This window comes from Anopheles arabiensis, chromosome X (assembly GCF_016920715.1).
Source record: "Anopheles arabiensis isolate DONGOLA chromosome X, AaraD3, whole genome shotgun sequence".
Lineage (NCBI taxonomy): Eukaryota > Metazoa > Arthropoda > Insecta > Diptera > Culicidae > Anopheles > Anopheles arabiensis.
In genome coordinates, this window is record NC_053519.1 from 18,325,622 (window position 1) to 18,345,075 (window position 19,454).

Genomic DNA, 19,454 nt, shown 5'->3' on the forward strand with positions numbered 1-19,454 from the left:
TTGGATTCGAATCTACCGCTGCGCTCTTGCGGGTCTGGTGGAATTGTTCTTTTGCTGTTAGGCAAGCAGTCAATGGCGACAAGCAAAAAGAAGAAACAAAAAATCCCGACTACAACGACTGGTGCAATCATACGCTTCACAAATCTTTACGCCAGTCACATCCAGTGGGTCGAGTTACGAGCAATTTCATGGTTCTGGCGAAAATGTTAAGCTTCGTGCTGGATCCTCCCTCACTACTGCGTAAGGACATAAAGATGTGTGTGTGTGTGTGCATGCACGTGTGTGTGTGTGTATAAGGTTTCTTTCCTCCATTTGCTGAAATGTAAATGAAACTCACTTACGCTTCACTTAAGACGTAATTACCATTATGCCGAATACGCGATTGCACGCGACTTCCGTCCAGTGTGCGGGGTAGGGGTTAGGCAAACATTCTTTGTGTTTTCACTACCCTCTACTTCCAGCCTAACCTCCATTTTCTGGCTACCCCCGAAGTAAAGTTCGGGGTCCCACTCAATGGAATTTTATTGCCACCGGGCGATATTTTGTTGTCGATATGGCCGTTCCGGCTGTCGTTTAGCCGGCATGACGGTACGGACGCGAAATGGTAATGGAATTCTTCCACGAAGCACTGTGGCCAGTTGTAACACACATTCGCAAACATTTTCACATACACACACCAATTGGAGGGATCGTGGATCGAGGAGCAGTGTTGAGCATTCTTCCGCGTGTGCACTACAACAAATATTCGGTCCGAAGGACCAAACGCTCGGTACGATAGGTTGCTTAGGTAGGATGAAGTGCGCTCACACTGCTTGGCAAAGCGCCGGGTTTAGCCGGGGTGCTATAGGACGCCTTTGGGTGAAAGATTAGTGTAGTGCGGAAAAACAATATCACCTTGGATCGGGCTGGTGCGCCCCACTCGAGGACAATTTACTCGCGGGAGTCCTGAAGGAGATTATGGAAATGAGCTTGAGTTTCGGAATTAAATTCTACCGTCAAGCGCCTGATGTGTTGCGGGTGCTGCTAGAGGATGTGAAGAGGGCGGTATACAGGTGGCGGGGATGGAAAGGGAGTTTCTGAGTGTATACAGTGCAATCACCAATGGCAAACACACTTTGCACAAGTGGAGCGTTTTGTGTGTGTCTGTTTTTTGTCCCACTGTCTGTACTACTCCATCCGTATCACCGCGGGAATATTATACGTTAGTTTTATAAGTTTATTCCACGTTCCACGACTTCTAACTGTGCGGAGAGCGTAAGAGATTACAAGCAACGATCACCAGCGATGCGGTAAAAAAAAAAAAATAACCCAAGTCACTTTCCCACTCCGGTGGCAATAGCAATCCAAACCGAGGGGGACACTGGGTAGTTTCTGTCGGAAATCGGCAATTTCCTGGTGCAATGTACACCACGCCACCCTCAATCAAGGATGTGCTCCCGCCAGGCCGGTACTCAGGTACCGTCCGTAATGTTTGGACGCTGGTGCAAAAGACAGGAAATTTAATTACAACAGCAAGATGAACTGTTTGCTCCCTATCGCTTACAATAGCCTGTTTCGCGCGCTCGTGCATCCGTACGCCTGCCACAAACCACTTAATGGAGGGGATCCCGGGTGACGGGATGATGGCTGTCGTCCAGTAAAGTAACGCGTTCTTTTTGTAGCGTGTGCTGCAAGTTTGTTTTTGGTGTTTTTCTTTGCCATGTACAAGGTGCTATAATCAGCAAATCCAATCAGTGCCGGGAGGATCAACAGGAACAGCGCAAACAATAGAAATTAAATTGTGGAAGCGACGCGTTCGGATACGACGCTCAGCGATGACTTGAGTCGTACTTTGATGGTATGGTGTTTGTGCCTTTCTTTTAACGCTTTTAATCGAGCGTTGCCCTCCTGATATTCCTTTATCGCTAGCTTACATAACACTAGACGATTAACTAGATCGAAATGAGAAGCTTTCCCTCGTACCTGTTGTACATTAGGACGTCCGGTTTCCAGAGGCGATGTGGTGGTATTCGCAAATCGCGCACCCCACCATACTCGGACGAGTTCCATCTGACGTTCATGTCGTTCCACTCCTGGAAAAGAGGCAATTAAGAAGAGCAAGAAAAAAGTTTAAGTTGGTTAGCATGGGCGAGTTTCGGTTGATGAAGTTCTGCTGATGTGCACTGAAGAAAAACGGCATGAGTATATTCGGATCATTGCTAGTGATCTGTCAGAATTGTTAAAGCTATTCAGTGATTTGTCAGAGTTTAAATCAGCTTTTTGATCTCTGTTTTGCTTCGATCGTCATCGCACGTTGAAATCAGGGATAATTCAAAGAAGTAATTTGAATAGTATTCATATTCTGCATGTAATATTATTTATTAAATAAAGACAGTTATTTGCCTTTCCTTGCGTAAAATGTGAACATTTCGTAGCGTTCTGTAAAACTTATGTAAGATCTACGTTGGTAGGGGTGGCGTTGGGGGACGAGGGGCGATGATGGTGATTTATTAACGTAAAGAAAGCACTATAATTCATATAACTTCATATACAGTCGTGACGCTGTTAAAACAATCCAACAAAATTGGGTTGAAAAATTCCAAATCTGGTATCATTTGCGACACATCGAGCCTGTATTGGCAAAAGTTAACCGGAATTAATCCATTTGATTGTGTGTTCTGTTTTTTAATGGTAAATGCCTGGAAATCCGTAATGAAAACTTGTGATAATTTTCTTTATCCATTTTTGCAGATACGATATTATGATAAGTTGCAAACAATGATGGTAGGCAGAGTAAGTGTACTAATGGTGGTTATAGCATATTATGACTATAACGAGCAATTTTTTTCTTCTCTGAAACAGTTTATTTGCGTTCCAAACCCTCGAATATTTTAAATGAAATATAAACATTTTAAAATATTTGTGCTTTTTTAGTTCCGTGCTGGCCACTTCCGTTTGTAAAATATCACCATTTTAAAGTATGTTGCCATGATGTTTGGCATGTTTTACCATTTGGCTTAGAGTAGCGCTGTATAATATTAGAGTTTTGCAAGCATTTAACACAAATTTTACCTTTGCTTTCGGTGGTCACGAGATGCTCATGACATTTTTCAGCACTGAATACGTCTTTTTCTCGAATGTGTATAACTTAACATCGATGTACCCATTATCGCAGTATACCATGGATGTTTTTTACTACACTGCAATTAATAACGATAGTCGCACCGTGTTTTTGTTGATTTAAAGTTATAAAAAATATCAGGAAATTTTGAAAAAAAAATACACGTTTTCAAATGCGTTTGAATAAACTTTTTCTTGGAATTTTTTTACGAAAATGTTGGAAATATTCTTGATAATAAAGAAAACTTTAAATGGGGGCGTTTCAAAATGATAGTCTCACCTTTTTTTATAATAGAACTATCTTGCATTAAACCAAGAGCATACAAAATTAATCTGGCATCCATTTGAATTTGCTTACATTAAATTTGTCATCCAGTTTAAGAATAGTGTGAAGAAGACAGCTCTCGGTGCGCGAAATAGACCAAATTGATGCTTACCATACACTTGGCAAATCTAATTGCGAAATCGGTGTACTTATTCAAAGATCTACAAATGTTATTAACAATTATCTTAATTATGCAAGTGCTTATAGCCAAAGGAATTCATCGGGAAAATAGCGTTCAGAAATACTATCCGTGAGAAATAAACGAAGAATAATTAGAGCAAAGGGGCATCAACAATTTTTACTGCTTAGGGCCCCCGACACTGTAAACCCGCTACTGTTTAGCAGCCATGGAAAGTACGATTTGCCGATTGTTGCAACACGAATGGGCAGTGATAAGTACACCCATATCCTAGGCAATTATTTGAAACCTCGCGTGAACATATATTAAACAACCAGTTGATATTACAACTAGATTACGCTTCCATACATGTCAGCAAGAATACAGAGGATCGCCTGGAAGGAATGCAAATCAATACTTTGACTTGGTCTACCGTTTTTTACTGATCTAAATCCCATCGAGAACGTCTGGGGCATGTAAGTTTGAAAAGTATTTGAAGAAGAGGAACAGTAGGAGACCGTACAGCATCTGGAAGTAGCGATTAGAAATGCCTGGCGAACCTTTTCTGTTCAGTCTTTGCTAAAACTTGCCGAAAGTTTGCCAAAACGGATTTTTCAGGTTATCAACCGTAATACATAATCAACTGATTACTAGGTTTTGAAAAAAAAATGTTAGTACTCAATTAAATACCGAAGTGAGGCTATCATCTTGAAACGCCCCGTTTTCAAGTTTTTTTTTTTTAAATTATCAAGAATATTTCCAACATTTTTGTGAGTTTTTTCATGCAGCAGCTTGAAAACGTGTGATTTTTTCAAAATTATCCGATAATTTTTAATTGCCTTAAATAAACAAAAACTAGGTGAGGCTATCATTATGAAACGCAGTGTGCTGTCATTTTGGTCGTAGTGCAAATTTTACAAGCTATCGGGTTTCTCGTTATTATTTTCACAATCTAAAGCGTTCATAAATGAGTTAAATAGTAGTTACGTGTAAAATGTTTAAAAAGGGAAACAGTTTCATCAACATAACGCACCATAACTTTCATACGAAAAAAGCGAACTACGTTCGAACGGCCCTATTGTCAAGTGCACACTTGTTCTTCCGTGGTCGTTAGTTAGGGCAAGTCTCGGCAAGAAGCATTTTCAAGGTAGCTGGACATTGGCTACGAAACTTCATTTAAACCAATTCAAACAGACCACCATGATTTGCCATGATACCACAAAACAGTAGCTGGGGTATAGTTTCAGGTGATATGAAGAATTGCTAGATGATATGAAGCATGTCCGAACAGTGTTTAAGATTTGTGTTATCAGTAGAATAAGAATGATTTTTTTAGAAGGATTATCCCTATACATTGTGCGATTAATTGAGCATGGCTAGTTACACAACCAGTGCTAGAACAAAGATATTTCAAACTATGAATTTTACGTAATTAATAGTGTTTATATACTTATTTAACTGAATTAAACATATTATTATTTGATTTGATTTAAAATAATGTCACAAACTGATTTTTGGTGCTAATATGCACGTTTTGGCTTAAAATCACAATAGTTAGAGGTACAGTGAAGTGCTAGGAGCCATAACCATAATTGGTACCTTGAGATTAAAATTTTCGGCGATCTCGACGATAAAAACTGAGTCAAAATAAAAAATAAACTCATGTTCTACATATTTCGGGCTTCAAGAAAACATATATACATTTGAAATTATAACCAATACTTATTTTGACAGTATTAAAATCGGTATAATAATCACATATTCTAGCCATGATTGGCACGCTTAGCCTACTGGTATACTAGAAATCCTATGATATTAGTGCAATCTGACTGCATAACATTTTAGCACGAAAGCTCACGAGAGACTGCTTTGTCACGCAAATCGCCTGAAAGTATGCAATCAACATCACACAAACGTCCGGACAGATTTGCAGGGTGTGTTGACTTGGCCTCTTTGTCGTGTCGTAACAAAATAAAAATGCAATAATTACCAAACATTTCTGCAATACACGTGTCGGTGTCCACATGACTTGACAATTCTTTCGTCCTCGGGCATTGGAGACAACATAATCATAATACGACAAGTACAATTTAAAGAAGAAACAAACCAGAATTCTCTTCACTTCTGCTCTTGAAGTGTGCTTCAAAAGGGATCACATTGCCTTCCCCCTCTCACTTCCATTCCACTTCACTGCTCCTTTCAGACATTCCAATCTTGGTTGTGTTTGTTTTGCTTTGCTGTTGCAAAAGCAGCAATGAAAAGAGTATAGCAAAACGCAATGTGGTTTTAAAAAAAAAACCTAGAAGCACCCGCATACACCCAGGGCTCGGTACCACCCGGTAGCAGAAACAGCGGTTTTGGTTTTCGTTTTACTGTCATACCATTCACAATAAAATTTGATACTCGAATCAGGCGCCGGGGACGGGACTCCCCGTGCTCCTGTGCTATCTCTCTGGTGGGAAGAGAGGTTGGGCACTTCTGGGCTGCCGTGGATATTTTCTCGCTCCCGGGCAACCCGAAACAATAAACATGAATTAGATAGTGAGCAAAATCAGGCAGCCAGCGGATGAAAAAAAGCAGCGTGCCTAACCTTTTTTGCGACTGCAGGGCTGCGAACAATTGAACAGAGCTTTCTTCAGCTCGGTTGTACGATTGAAAATGGTGGTCCCAAACAAACGTTACATATGATGTTTACTGTAGGCGAGAAGGGTAGGAAGTGGGAGAGGAGGGGGGGGGGTGAGGGTTTGCCCGTTTCTTGTACCTCCGAGCACGCCTACCAATTTGCCATTTTTTGTGTTGAGGCGAGGGAGGTGGGGAGAGGGGAGAGGTCAAGACGAAAGCTCTCCATTTGTGTCCACGGCACAAAACAAAGTAATAGGAATGGAAATGGGATTTGATATTATTTTCCACTTCCCATTTGCCGAAATGTTTCCTTAGCGAAAACGTAGGAAATCGTATCCACTTTAACCCTTTTTCAGCCGGGAGTGGCTGGTGCGGCTCTAGGCTTAGTAGTTGTTGACCACTCGGTTGACGTATTTCCGGTGGAGCTCTTTAGATTATCCAACCTTTTATATTTTGGGTGGGCGGGAAGAACGAGTAGGAGGGGGGAACGAAATGAAATCTCTATCCTCCGGTGCAGGATGGAACCGTACCCGCCATAGTTTTCGATTATCGAAAAGGGATTGGGACATGAAATGTATTCGCATTACGCTAGAACAAAAAAAAGGGAGCCAAATTAGCTGTCTTGGCGGCATGGTACCACCGCCGTGGTCGGCTCGAGATTCGCGTGCTGACAGCTCTGGGCCGGTTTTTACGGTGACCGGACAAAGGAGATTAGTGGTTCGGTTGGGTTCACCGCTCCGCCACGATCCAATTGGCTGGGTCAATGGTTTGCCGTGGAGCGGGATTGAAGCTTACGCATTCTGGCTGCTGGTCGCACACAGGTGCGGGCACCAGAGCTCGAATGCTACCGTGGTTGCAAACACACCAAGTTGATAACAATAGCAACGCAAAAAAGGACCAAGCGACAGCTAAAGCGAACCACAAAAGTGTATGTGTGTGTGATGGTAGAATTTGTAGGTTGGACTGAGAATAAAAAAAGGGGAGAACAAAGTCATGATAGCTATTTCCAATGTCCGCAGTATTTACCACACTCGCGTCTCGCCTTCGCTTTTGGGTCGGTTTTTGGCTGCGGGGAGTAAAACATGATCTAATAAAATCCTACCGTAAACGTATTAAAAAGCCCGAGCCTCACTGTCAACGGTAGCGACCAAGCAGCGTCAGTGTACACCCACGGAGACGAGCAAACACGAGCTTTGATTTTCCGGATGAGCCATCAAAATGGCTCGTTCGCTATAATTGAAATGATTTGATTACCGTGTCCTCTCGCGACGGAATCATGCAGAAAACTTCCGGGCGTACTGGCGAGCGGTAACAGCAACAGAGATTGCGTAAGTGCGTGTCCGAAAACAACAACAACAACAACAAAAAAAGGAACTGCATGACTTGAAGTTATAAAATCGGCGTGATTTGACGTGTAACTGACAGCTGCTAGCTGTCAGAGCCGACGAGTGACGTTTCGGTTTGCGGAAACTCGTTCGCCACAAAAAAGCACCAAAAAGTACTTTACTGAATGTCAACCGCAACTGGTGGTATGAATGAGAGAAAGGGAACTCCCTCTGAAATTATGTTCATTTATTGGGCTAATTTGTCTAATTCAGCGTAATCAACGGCACTCACACGCACTGTATATATGTAATGCCTCAGCTCTGTGTATGTTTGTGTGTATGTGTGTGTTTTTTGTTTTATAAGTCTCTTTGCGTGTAAATATTGAAGATTGAATCTGTTGGCACTGTGATAGGGAGGAAAAGCATAATATGTAAACTGGATTGTGTAAAGAGGCGGCTCAAACAAACGGCTGGGACGCTGATAGTCCCGCATCATCGGATAGCGTACGCCGTATAAAGTGTCATGCCAAATCCCCACCGGTGCTAGCGTTGAGGAGATCAGCTCCGATAGCAGCAGTCAAACAAGGAAAAAATGCCTATGAAAGCGGATGAAATCCAGCTTCGTGATACTAAAAGTGGAAAGCGACCGGTGGAAGATACGACGGTATGATTTATGCATATTTTGGCATAAAATTTTCCCTTACTTTCCCCCACGCCGGATGTGGAAAGAGCATCACCAACCCTGCTCGCAAAGTATCCTTCAATTTCGAGCGAACGAATGTGTGAGTGAGAGCGCAGGAGCGAGCACGTTGTTAGCGCTCCATTGCTCCAGCTTTGCGGTTGAATCTTTTGTTCCGTGCACCGAAAAGTCACGTCCTCGTGCGGATCGCTCCCGCTCTGTCTCGCACACGCTCGTTCGCTCGTTTCATAGGGACGCACACACTGCCTGTTCACATCTCGTTGTCTTTGCTGTTGGCGTCAGTCTCAGTTGCCGGCTTGGATGCTGCGGGCAGGCATTTTCCAACCGTACTTGTAACTCAATAAATTAAATGAACAATAAACGACGGTTCTCTAGACACGAACGGTTCGCACTTGGCCTCGGCGCTTGCTCCCAGCTCCCGCGGCGCTCGTACTCCGTAGGACAACCGAACAGATGAGCTGGGAGTGGAGTGCAGAGTGCGGGAGGAGCATAATTTTCGCTTCCACAACCGAGAACCGATACCAGAAAGCCACTCGGTTGCCGGAGTACAAGTTTTTGGGAAGCCACAAAACCTCTCGCACCATAACTTCTCTTGCCCGCTTGTGTATAACCTCAAACGGGTGGTGTAGAGGTGCGTCGTTGCAGAGCCTGGGTACACGAAGGTACCGGGAATTTCGGAACACCCGTTGGACATGGTTGGCATGGCGTTCCGGGTCCTTGGACAAGCAAGTAAAACAGGTCAAACCATTCTATCCTTTTTTTGTTTATAGAGAAAAGGGGTTTGCCTATATGTGCGGAGGACACAAGAACTGTGGTACTCGCATGTTACAAACACTACTAACAGATTGTGAAAATACATACACACATACATATATTTGGAGCAATCCTGGAGTAATGGTTTAAAAGGTTGAAGATTTTTTTCTGGGTTTCGGTTAGTTATTAATTCCTTTGCCCCCGAATAGTTAGGACAAGTATGTAGATCTAAATCATAGATGATATATATACACAGAAAGAGAGAGAAAGAGAGAGAGAGAGAGAGAGAGAGAGAGAGAGAGAGAATGAGAGAAAAGGAGAGAGTTTTGGGTTTTCTGGGGATATTTTTTGGGAGGCCATTTTAAGGGAAATTTAATAGGGAATTGGGGTCGAATTGGTCAAGCAACACCGAGCTAAGAGTACCCGTTAACCAAGAAGTTTCACAGTTGTTGTCTAGAGCAGGGGCCTCCAAACTTTTCAACTCGCGGGCCGCATTGCTTCAAAAATAACTATGTTGAGGGCCATTTGAAGCTACCTTTAACTGATGAGTGAACGTTTTAACCTCGTTTTTATAATAAAATGCCAACGATACTTGTACAGTTTCGTGTTACTAAAGCTTGATTTTTGTCTAAGAAAAGTAAAACATACATTTTAATTTAAAAAAAATCATAATAAAGTAATATTTATATTAACTCTGGCAAAGTCATCGTGGGCCGCATTTTAAGTTCTTAAGGGCCGCATGCGGCCCGCGGGCCGTAGTTTGGAGACCCCTGGTCTAGAGCAAAGACGTTTCTTGTGCGCTAGTATCGCACCATGACAGCTCGTTAGCGTTCGAACCGGAAGATTACTCGCAATTAATGTCATGAGAAGTCAACTATGAGCCTTTCAAAAAAAAAAAAACCGAAACGAGGAAGCACACTCCTCTGCCGCCGTTGACTGTGATCTCCAATAAATATATTCTTGCTTGTGCTGTTGTTTGCATTGTCTTTTGAAACCGTACCGCAGTTAATTACGAGTAATGGAATGACTTTTTCTTTCCGCTGAGACCGCGGAAAAGCATCCACGCGGATGGAATTCCTCGGGAACACGTCAGACTAGGAACTGGTGGTCGTATATCTTCATCACCATCATCCAGCTTCATCAGTTTGCTGTCTTTACTTTAGGGGATGTTTTAACTGTTTATAAATTGCTAGCCAGGCATATCATAGTATTGCACAGCGTGTTTACAGGGCGGATTTCACGATATCTGGAACAGGTTGACATACTTTCTCCAATCTTGAGACGAAGGAACAAGGCACGACTCAAACAAGGTATAGGGAGATATTCGAGCTTCTGTCCGAGACACATTCGCGGATAAGTAACCTTGCCATCGGGAAACATTGTGTGGATTTTCGCATGCGTAGCATTTCTACTTCAATGATTAAAGGTATGAGAACTCGAAAGTGAACTTTCTGACGATTAGTTTACAAACGCGTTTTAGTAACGATCTTTATGTGGAAATTTGATATAAGCCACATTCTGAAGATTGTACAAATCTCGTTGGTTGGTTTTCTTAGGTCCAAGTTTGGGAACCACACTCGCGTAGGGTGCAATGTGTACATCTTTGACAAATTTCACCTTTGTTTTGACCTTTCCCTTCTATCTTTTCGCGACTGGAAGCAAAAGGCAAGCAGAACCGGGAAAAATAAACTGCCTACCGCGAGGAGTGCGCCACACTCGCGAGCAATGTGCCCTTGACGGCGGGATGGAAATAAATCTCAAGTGTTCAACAAAGCAACAAAAAGCAAACAAACAAACGTTCGCGCAAAATATTAACTCTACTGCAGGCTAGCAAATGTTTTCTTTTTCCCCTTGTTAGCGCCACTGTCATACTGACTTCCTCCCTTAGGTCTGAGCAGTGTGGTGCGAAGTACGGGAAGTAATGTAAAAATTGAATTATGAATCACTGGAGAATACTTTCTCGCTGCTGGCTGTCGTTTATTTACACATTGGCACACAAGCATGGCAAGATGTCTTGCCAAGCCAAAGATAGCGATGCTACAAAAAGTCGTTGGTAGTATTTGTCTTTTGTCGTTTACTTGTTTGCGTTTCCCCTTCTCCGATACCTCCACATGGTGTTTGCAAGAAAGTGTGATCGTAGCTATTGTTTCCGGGCCCAGCGCGTTTCTAAGCCGCTTCCGGGTACATGTCTTTTCAACAACATTTCAACATTTCCTCTGCATCATGTGGCTTTATGAACAGCGCAATCCTTCCGTACACTATACAGTCCTAAACACCCTGCTGGCAAAGTCTGTAACGTTACTCCCCGTAATAAGTTGGTTTTGTAATGAAAATTGCATAACTTTGGGCTTACCTAAAGTCCACGATACCGGAATCGAGCGTAAAAGGTTGTTATTAATTCATCAGCACACAACTAGAAACAAATGGGGTACCAAGCGATTCTCACGCATTGGCGTATGCTGCTCCTGCTGATCAAAAGTTTATCGACAATCGAGTCAAGAGTGTCACAAAGCAAGCAAGAACTAAAATAAGAAAAACAGCAAAGAGACACGGGAAGCTAACTTTAAACATTAACGTGTACCTGGGCAGCTGACACACGCAATGTTACGGTGTTGGGAAAAGTTGTTGCTTATTTCGAACAGCTCAAAAGATCGTGTAAATTGTAATGTTTTAGTCTCGCTTCACAGAAAAAGTTGTTTATTAAGTTTAGAACTCTATGCACCCTGCTCTAAAACGGACGGAGCGAACTAATTTACGCGAAGAGATGTTAGCAATAAAAACAAAACAGATCTTTTGAAAGCTCTCGGACAACAGTTCTGCTAGCACTTAACACAGAGCTGGCTGTTTGTTGTTGTTTTTTTTTTGCAAAGATAAACCATCTTGGCACCAGAAGTAATGAAAAAACGCCACAGTTTCGCCCCAAGAACGGCAGGCAGGTTAGTTAATCTAGCGGAACTAATACGTAGCGCTTTCCAGCAGCGCATACCCGGAGAGTTTCCGGTGTCTCAGAGGGGTTTGGTCACTGAACCGTAAACTGTCCTTGCGAAGCTTGCCATCCGTTTTGGATTGAGAAAATTTAAATTTTCGGGAGGAACATTCAGAGTTCAACAACAACAATTACTCTTGCCGGTATCGCGAAGAATACCTGCAGAGGAGCGCATTCTGAAGGCTCTGATCAAAGCAGGCTTGGGATTTTGTGTGCCCGTGTGAACCCTTCTTACAGCTTACCGATACGACGAAAACCTGCTAAAATCAGCCAGTTCCCGGTAAACTCACTAGCCGTCGTATACGGACCTTTGCGTGATGGAACAGAAGTGACTGCCTGGTGACGCCATCTTGCAAACACCACAACCTCAAGGTGCGTACGCTAAGGCCGGAAAATTGTGTCGAAGGTATTATCAATGCGAAGGTATTCTTTATGATTTCGGTACCCAAGTAATCGGTTTGTCCGATAGTGAGCCTTTATTCCCTTTCTGGCTGGCAAGATTAAAGGATTACGGCAGGCTCCCGATTCAAACAGCACCAATAGCTTTTGTAATCGCGAAACTTCTGGCAGTTCGGCTATTCGGCAAATATTGGAAAAAAAACTACTCAGTAGAGCGTGCACGAAGCCGTGCCCAATAACGTTAATTAGGTGCTGCTGCCTAGTGGTCGTGTGTTTACGTAGTCCAGGCATTTAATCATACAGCCTCAGTCTCCGAGGTAGACGGAGGTATGTTGGGGACGCTATCGGGAAATCGGGTATTTATTACACTTACTTACGCCAGCAGCGGGCGCGCTTGACGTTTCTTTCTGCAGTTGGAGAGGAGCGTCGGTGCAAAGCGGGCTGATGAATTATTCTGCCACTTCTGAGCGCTGGAGTGCGAGGGGCACTTTGTAAGCAGCTAAATTGGTCTCTCAGTAGCCGGCAGGGGCGCTTCTTCTTTTCCGGCTACGTTGCGTCGAAGGAGTTGGTTGAAGAAGCCTGAACCTCCTTCGTTTGATGTTTCCGAAGGTAGCGCAATCCTTCCACGCCTGGGTGGGATGAGAGCTCCTAGAGAATTTGCGCCAGTTTACGTACCTCCAGTTCTCAAGATCCATTTAGTGGCTAAGTGTGTAGTCCGTCTTCTCTCATCTTTCCATGTACGGTAGGGCACAAGCTTGTTATGCTCGTTGTCGTGCAAAATTAATTAATCGTTTTATTGCATTATTTATGCTTTACCCTTCGGTGGCTCATCGGAGCAGACACTGGCCTCGTGCGACCGTGGAAACTTCGGATCTAACTCCTGTGGTAGGCTACAATGATGCCCTTATCGAGGGGCTTTTTTTGAATACTTTATCGCACGCAAGAAAAGTCCAACTTTTGATATCTTTGATTGGGCGCCTGGCGGAAGATGATCGGTATCAAATTCTGGAAACCTCCCCAAGTCCGACCTGGACCGGAAATGAGAGTGAGCAGAGGTCTCGAGGGAGAAACAGAGAACTCTAATTTAGATGAATGATACATTTTTATTCGCTCGCCTGCCGAAAGCAATCATTCCACGCCTTGATTGGCAATTACGCATTCGGCAGCAGTGTGCGCCTGGAAGCCGAAACCGTTGCGATATGATGATTTATGACCCACACAGTTTTTTTTGTCTTTGTTTTCTTCTGTTTGTTGGCCATTCCCAGTTTGCTCAGCTGGTGCCTCTCTAACAGGGTGGGAAGCTTTTTTTCGGTTGCCTTCTGATAGTTGTGGAGTAACAGGGTCCTCTAAGCCCTGCCAAGCCTGTAATTTATTGTTATTTTTTTTATTTTGATAAATTCTGCTGCACAGTGAGCGTCTGTTAAAACTTTTCGCATGGATCCCCCCCCCCCCAGCCTCCTACCTCCGAAAAGCAGCATCTTTTATTGGCGTAACAAGCACAGAAACACAGATGCTTCGAAAGGCCATCAAAATGGTGTTGTTGATCAGCGTTTTAAGCAGGACAGAACATCATCACAAGCATCATTATTGAATGAATGTCTATCGGCGCTGTCCAACCCAGTGTCGTCTTCTTGGCCGACTAACATATTTGCTGTAAGCGAGAAGTATCTCTACCATACACTGACTCACCGGAACAGCTTATTTGTTGTGCGTAATTACCAACACGTGTGTCCGCTGGAGCAGCGAAGGAAGTTTGCTGAAAGTCTTCACACACAAAAAAAGCTCTTCCAGAATTCCTAGTATCCTACCACAGGGCATTCGGATATACCGCTCACCCGCAGGAAGTATTCCGTTCGTCAATGTTGCTTGATAAATTAGCTTCTCCTCTACGCGGTGATGAATCGCACCGCAAGACAGCTCCAATCAACAGCTACGGACAATCAATATCAATAAAACCGGGCTAAAACGCACAGAAGGCCCTCTGTTCGAGAACGCGCGCACTCGCGATAACACCGCTAGAGCAGTAACTTTTCGCCGCCGGGCAGGTTGCTTTATGACAAAATCACACCCAATCCCTCCTCCACTCATCGCTCATTGTCTTGTGCACAATTATTAATGGGCCATGACTTTGGGTCTCGTGTAGCCTTGGCACGATATGACCCGCATCATGGTGGCCGTGTCTGGTGGCTCTTCGTGCCGATCCACACCAACACTCTGGCTTGGTTATTAAGGGAATGTGAGCTATCGTTCTTAAGAAAACCCGAAGCACACGCTCCAATTCCTGCACACGTCGACAGTGGCAGGTCCGTACAATGGCTGCCGGGCTACGTGATTCCCCTTGGCAGTTTTCTAGGCTGCCCTCGTTTGGGAGGGTATCCAATGGGGCTCTCTGTAGCGCCATATCGTGGCGGTCGAGCATGGAGCAATAATAATTGCGTTTTCCCCTCACCCCACCTCCAGGACTCACCAAGCCAGTCTCGTGTGCTTGACGTGCTCTGTCAGATCAGATTTCTTCAGAAGGCGGCTATTGTGGGTTGGCTTAGATAAATCAAAGCCACGAAATAAAGCGCTTGCTTTCATACCGGCAGGTTTTTCGGATACGATATAGCACCAGATTGCTGTACCTGTCATGGCGGCACTCGCCAAGATGTGTGTGCCAATGTGTATGTGTGTGCCGATGTGTATGTGTGTGTGTGTCTGTAATAAATACTTCACCTAATTCTCGATCCGGTAAAATATATCTACTGATAGTTGAAGAACAACCGGCTCATCCCTCCCATTAACTGTTGATTGATTAAGTAATGATGCGGTGGATGCCGATGGGGTTGGGTGTTCGATGCTATTTTCTCGAGCTCGCTGGCTGTGTGATCTTGAAGAGCAAAGTAGTGCGGCCATCGTAAATTGATTGCTGCAAATTAAAATTTCCACACCCGTGTTTGCGTTCTACAAAGACGTCGCATGCTGTAGCTCGTGTGGTGCCGTTTTGGGAATGGAAGTGATTCGAAAGCATGCTTTTGCCACATGCGTGGACACGCAAACTCATTGGAAAGCGGTTATATTTTCCCCTTGGGAAGGATTGACTTTGTCGGTATACGTGCGTGTCTAAACGTTTGCAATCTATTCCGATGGTAGTTTTGCGGTCCACACTGCTAACTTTATCCATTTTCCGCTTCAAGCGGTGATTTTGTCACGTGATATACATTGCTGTATGGCGTTGATGGCTGTTATTTGCGTTTTTTTTGTAATGCGAGTTGAACATTTAGGGGCAAATAAAACTTCATCGATTCTGAACGCCTGTCTGTATGCAACTGGATTAACAAACTATAGATTTTGAGTGTGTTTTATTTTTGTTATGTTTGCGCAATCTGAATAAAAGGTCGTTTGAAATGATGGCAAGCCTAATTGAATTGGAACTAATGCAATATTTCCCGCAAATACTGATGAAATTTGCACAGCCGCATAAAAGCAGATCGTAAACAAACTCACCGAACGTCAGTCGCAATTTGATTTTTTGAGGGTTTTTTTTTGCTCAGAAATAAATAAAACCATTCTCTCTGAAGTCAACGTTCCCACTACGTTCCCACTGTTAGTGCAATTCCATCATAGTATCAACGTGTTGGAAAACTTTTCATCCGCCTGTCCCCACTTGCGCCCCATTATGAACTCTCTAAAAAGGATTTGCATAAAATGTTTATTCCATTTTGCGAGCTGCGATTTCGTGCGACTTCATTAGTGACGGGGGGCTGCGTCCGGTCATCGAACTTTCGACTGTCGGGTACGGGATGCAGCATGGTCTGGCAGGGCCTGGCTTTAAAACATTTCCCATCCGAGCCGCACCGAAAGCATTATAGAGCGCTCTGGCTACAATAAATTACATCACTGGGGCTATAAAAATGCGAAAACGGAAACCCGTGTGCCGTTGGAAATCATCACCGAGCGAGCGAAGCTTAAGGCTCTTGATGATGGACGGCTTGATTGAGCCTGTATTGACATTTTTCCCTCCTATTTTCTAGCTCGTGGGGGAAAGCTCGAGCCGCGAGAATGTTTGCCCCTCCTAGCGGTGACAAATGAACCACAAAAGACTGCTTTTCTTGATGCGAGGGAGTTTGCGCGCCTACGAGCGGCCGTGGTGTTTGGCGGTCCGATGATGCCGTAATGGTGCGTTGGGCGGTTGGATCGTTAGCTGATAGCGATACCGCCGTCATACCGTTCAGTCATCGCCCGGAAATGAGCCGACCTCTCTCTCTCCCTTCCCCGATTGTCAACTAACTACCACGTTCGCACCGTCGTACATCACGGCGACTAATGTAAATTAAAAATTTTGGGCCATCACCCTAGCACCTGGGCCAACCGTGTCGCTAATGCACGGTCGGTGTTTCGTCCTTCCCGACCCTCTAAGGTTATGCGTACTTTATCGCATTATTTATAGCGCCTTTTTTGTTGCTGTCGGCGCTGCTTTCTCACCCTCGTTTTTCTGATCTCATAAAGTGAAGCTTAAAAAAATAAACAAAAATATTAGGAAAATCGACCGTGTAGGCACATGTGAGCTTCCTGCTTTGTGTCCCGGTTGACATGGACCTTTTATAAAAAGGTCGTATAAACTAAATAACAAGCATACAGAAATATATTGCCGCGTAAAAATGCATACCGCAAGGTGATATGAGATAAACGTTACTTATTTTACCATAAAAAAGATTGGTCGCATATGGAATAAATGCTAAAGAGTTAATAATTAAATAGCTTACATACACGTTAAAATAACCTCATTTGAATTTTCTTAGAATTTGTTATCATTTACGTGGTTGGCAATAGAACATTTTCAAGCTTTTAAACGAGTCTTTTACAAAAATAATAAAATATTCTTAGCATGATATGATTGCTTATATTAAGACAAGTATTAAGATTTTTTTTATATATTAAGATAAGTACCAAGATTTTTTACTGTGGGAAAAATGCTCAAAGATAGTTCTTCCTACATCTAAAATAAATTAAACTTTGGTTTTCAATATTTTAGCTTGGCCACGTTGCCCGAAGTTATGCAATTCACGCGACAAAAGTGCGTTTTTTTCAATTCTGTTTTAAAAATACAATCCGGTGAAGCTAACAGCTGAACCGTTCCTAGCGCTTTGCAAGGTGAGGAGGCGATGTACCTTTAATGGAACTATAGGAAGCTCCCATTGATGATACATCAACCGAACAGAGCTATCTCTCTTCCTGTCGCCCGCTCGCGATCCTGCCCGACCGGTTGGAAGGATTCGCGACCGGCAGATCAGCCATCAAGCAAGCGGTGTGCGACCGGCCGGAGTGAGAGGCGCGGGCTATAATGTTTGCGACAGGTAATAATTTTGAATTATGGATGTGGCCACCAGGCAGTATCGGCCGCATGACTTTCGTACCGCCGTGCTGCGCCGTGGTGTGGCTTACTTTCTGTTTTTTTTTCGTCCCTTCCCTCTCCATGGACACGATTCTAGCGCAAGCGAAGGAGAAGAATGTTTGAGCAAGCCGAAACCGCAACGTACCTCCAGCCCAAAAAGTAACGGGCAAAAAAAAAAACAGCAAGCGAACATAACACTGTGTAAGCGGAAAAACGTGCTTATTTGAGAGTGTTTGAAGAAACCGGTCGAGCGATGCGGACCTCAGCCACTTTTTCTCCGCCCTCTCTTTCTATTTCACTGGGTTCTATTTCACTTAAGCATCATCTCACAATAATCGAAACGTGTGGTTGAGCATTTGAGACGCAATGGAGGGCTGAATGTTATTCCTCTTTCACAAAGGGTACATTTGAGTGTTTGCAGCATTTATCGTAACTGCTGGGATTTCGTTTTTGTTGGCTCAAGGTCTCTAACAAAAAGAAGAAGAAAAAATCATGTGGAATCGAAATGTTCTGCGCTTGCAGGAGCACGTTACAAAGTTGCAAGTTTGGAAAGTTTTACTCGGCAAAAAGTACGCCTTACATTACTATCCTCTCACCTCTTGGCAGTAGATTACACAATCGATGGAATTTCTTCGCCCTCATCCTGCGACCGGACTGACCGGTCGGTGCTGGAGGTTTTGTGCTGTTCTCAACACATTTTTATCTCTACGAAAAGTTATATTGCCACTGTTAATTCGTAGTCAAAATTTATGCATCTTTTCAGCTTACAATGCGCTCCCCGGTGGGTGAAAAGTTTCATCAACACTGCTTTGCCGAATCCGGTTCATCAAAGCGGGTGTACCCGTGTGTGTCTGTGTGTGCGCGTGGGTTTGCAAGGGTCCACACAATTTCCCCCTGGGATTCGGTGGCAAACTGTGCTCTGCCCCGAAAAGGTTTATGGCTCGAAGGAGGTTATTTAGTTCCTTTTTTCGCTTACTTTTTCTACTTTTCTGCCTTTTTTGATAACCCGCGTGCACGATGGGCATTCGTGGGGACATTTGGAATAAAACTGAATTATTCAATAATGGCTTTACAATGTTAGTACATGATGTTTATGATGTACATATTCGGTTTATTTTTTAAAGAGACTTTCAGCCGATTGGCCTCATTCGCCTCCTTTTCGGTTTAATAATTGTGTGTGTTGTTTCGCTGAGGCGAATTTATTTGTGGCATAACTTGTGGCGTTTCATTGATAGCGTCCGCCTAAAAGTAGGCAATATATGCGTAAATGCATTTTTTCCAACAGCTATCAATCATAATCAGCTGTATTGATACACAAGATGGCAAGTGTAAGTAAATAAAGGTGGAAGATGTGCTAGCATTCTCGTTCTGATTAGTTCCATTAAGTTAAACAATTTCTTCGACTGCTTTAAAACAATCTTCCCATAAACTTGTGATTCGAACGGGGTTGTATTGATTAAAGATTTCACTAACCCACTTTGCAGTGGCGCCCTCTGCATGGTACTAAAAGAGACTCTAACAAACGTGTACAAACACAAACACATTACCACAAGATACTCCGTTCAGTCGACGGACGTTTACGACCCACTGTTCATTCTTGCTACATCGAGCGTGAGGGTGAGCGGAGCCTTTTCTTCTTTATCACTTACCCGACCCAGCGTCCCCGATGGGATAGTTCATTGGTGCGTTTCACGAGCACGAGCGGAAAGGAACGGTATCAAGGTAAGGTGGACGAGAACGAACAGAGAAACGT

General features: G+C 43.6%; 1 protein-coding gene across 2 annotated transcripts in view; it reads right to left on the minus strand.

Annotated features, from left to right (window-relative positions):
• The window catches only part of LOC120905769 (neuronal acetylcholine receptor subunit alpha-7-like), a 90,479-nt gene that overhangs the window by 19,761 nt on the left and 51,264 nt on the right, over positions 1–19,454 (minus strand). For both annotated transcript variants that reach the window (XM_040316873.1, XM_040316874.1), the window contains one exon: positions 1,963–2,072. In XM_040316873.1, coding sequence (XP_040172807.1) covers positions 1,963–2,072 — 110 coding nt within the window. The remainder of the gene's footprint in view (positions 1–1,962; positions 2,073–19,454) is intronic.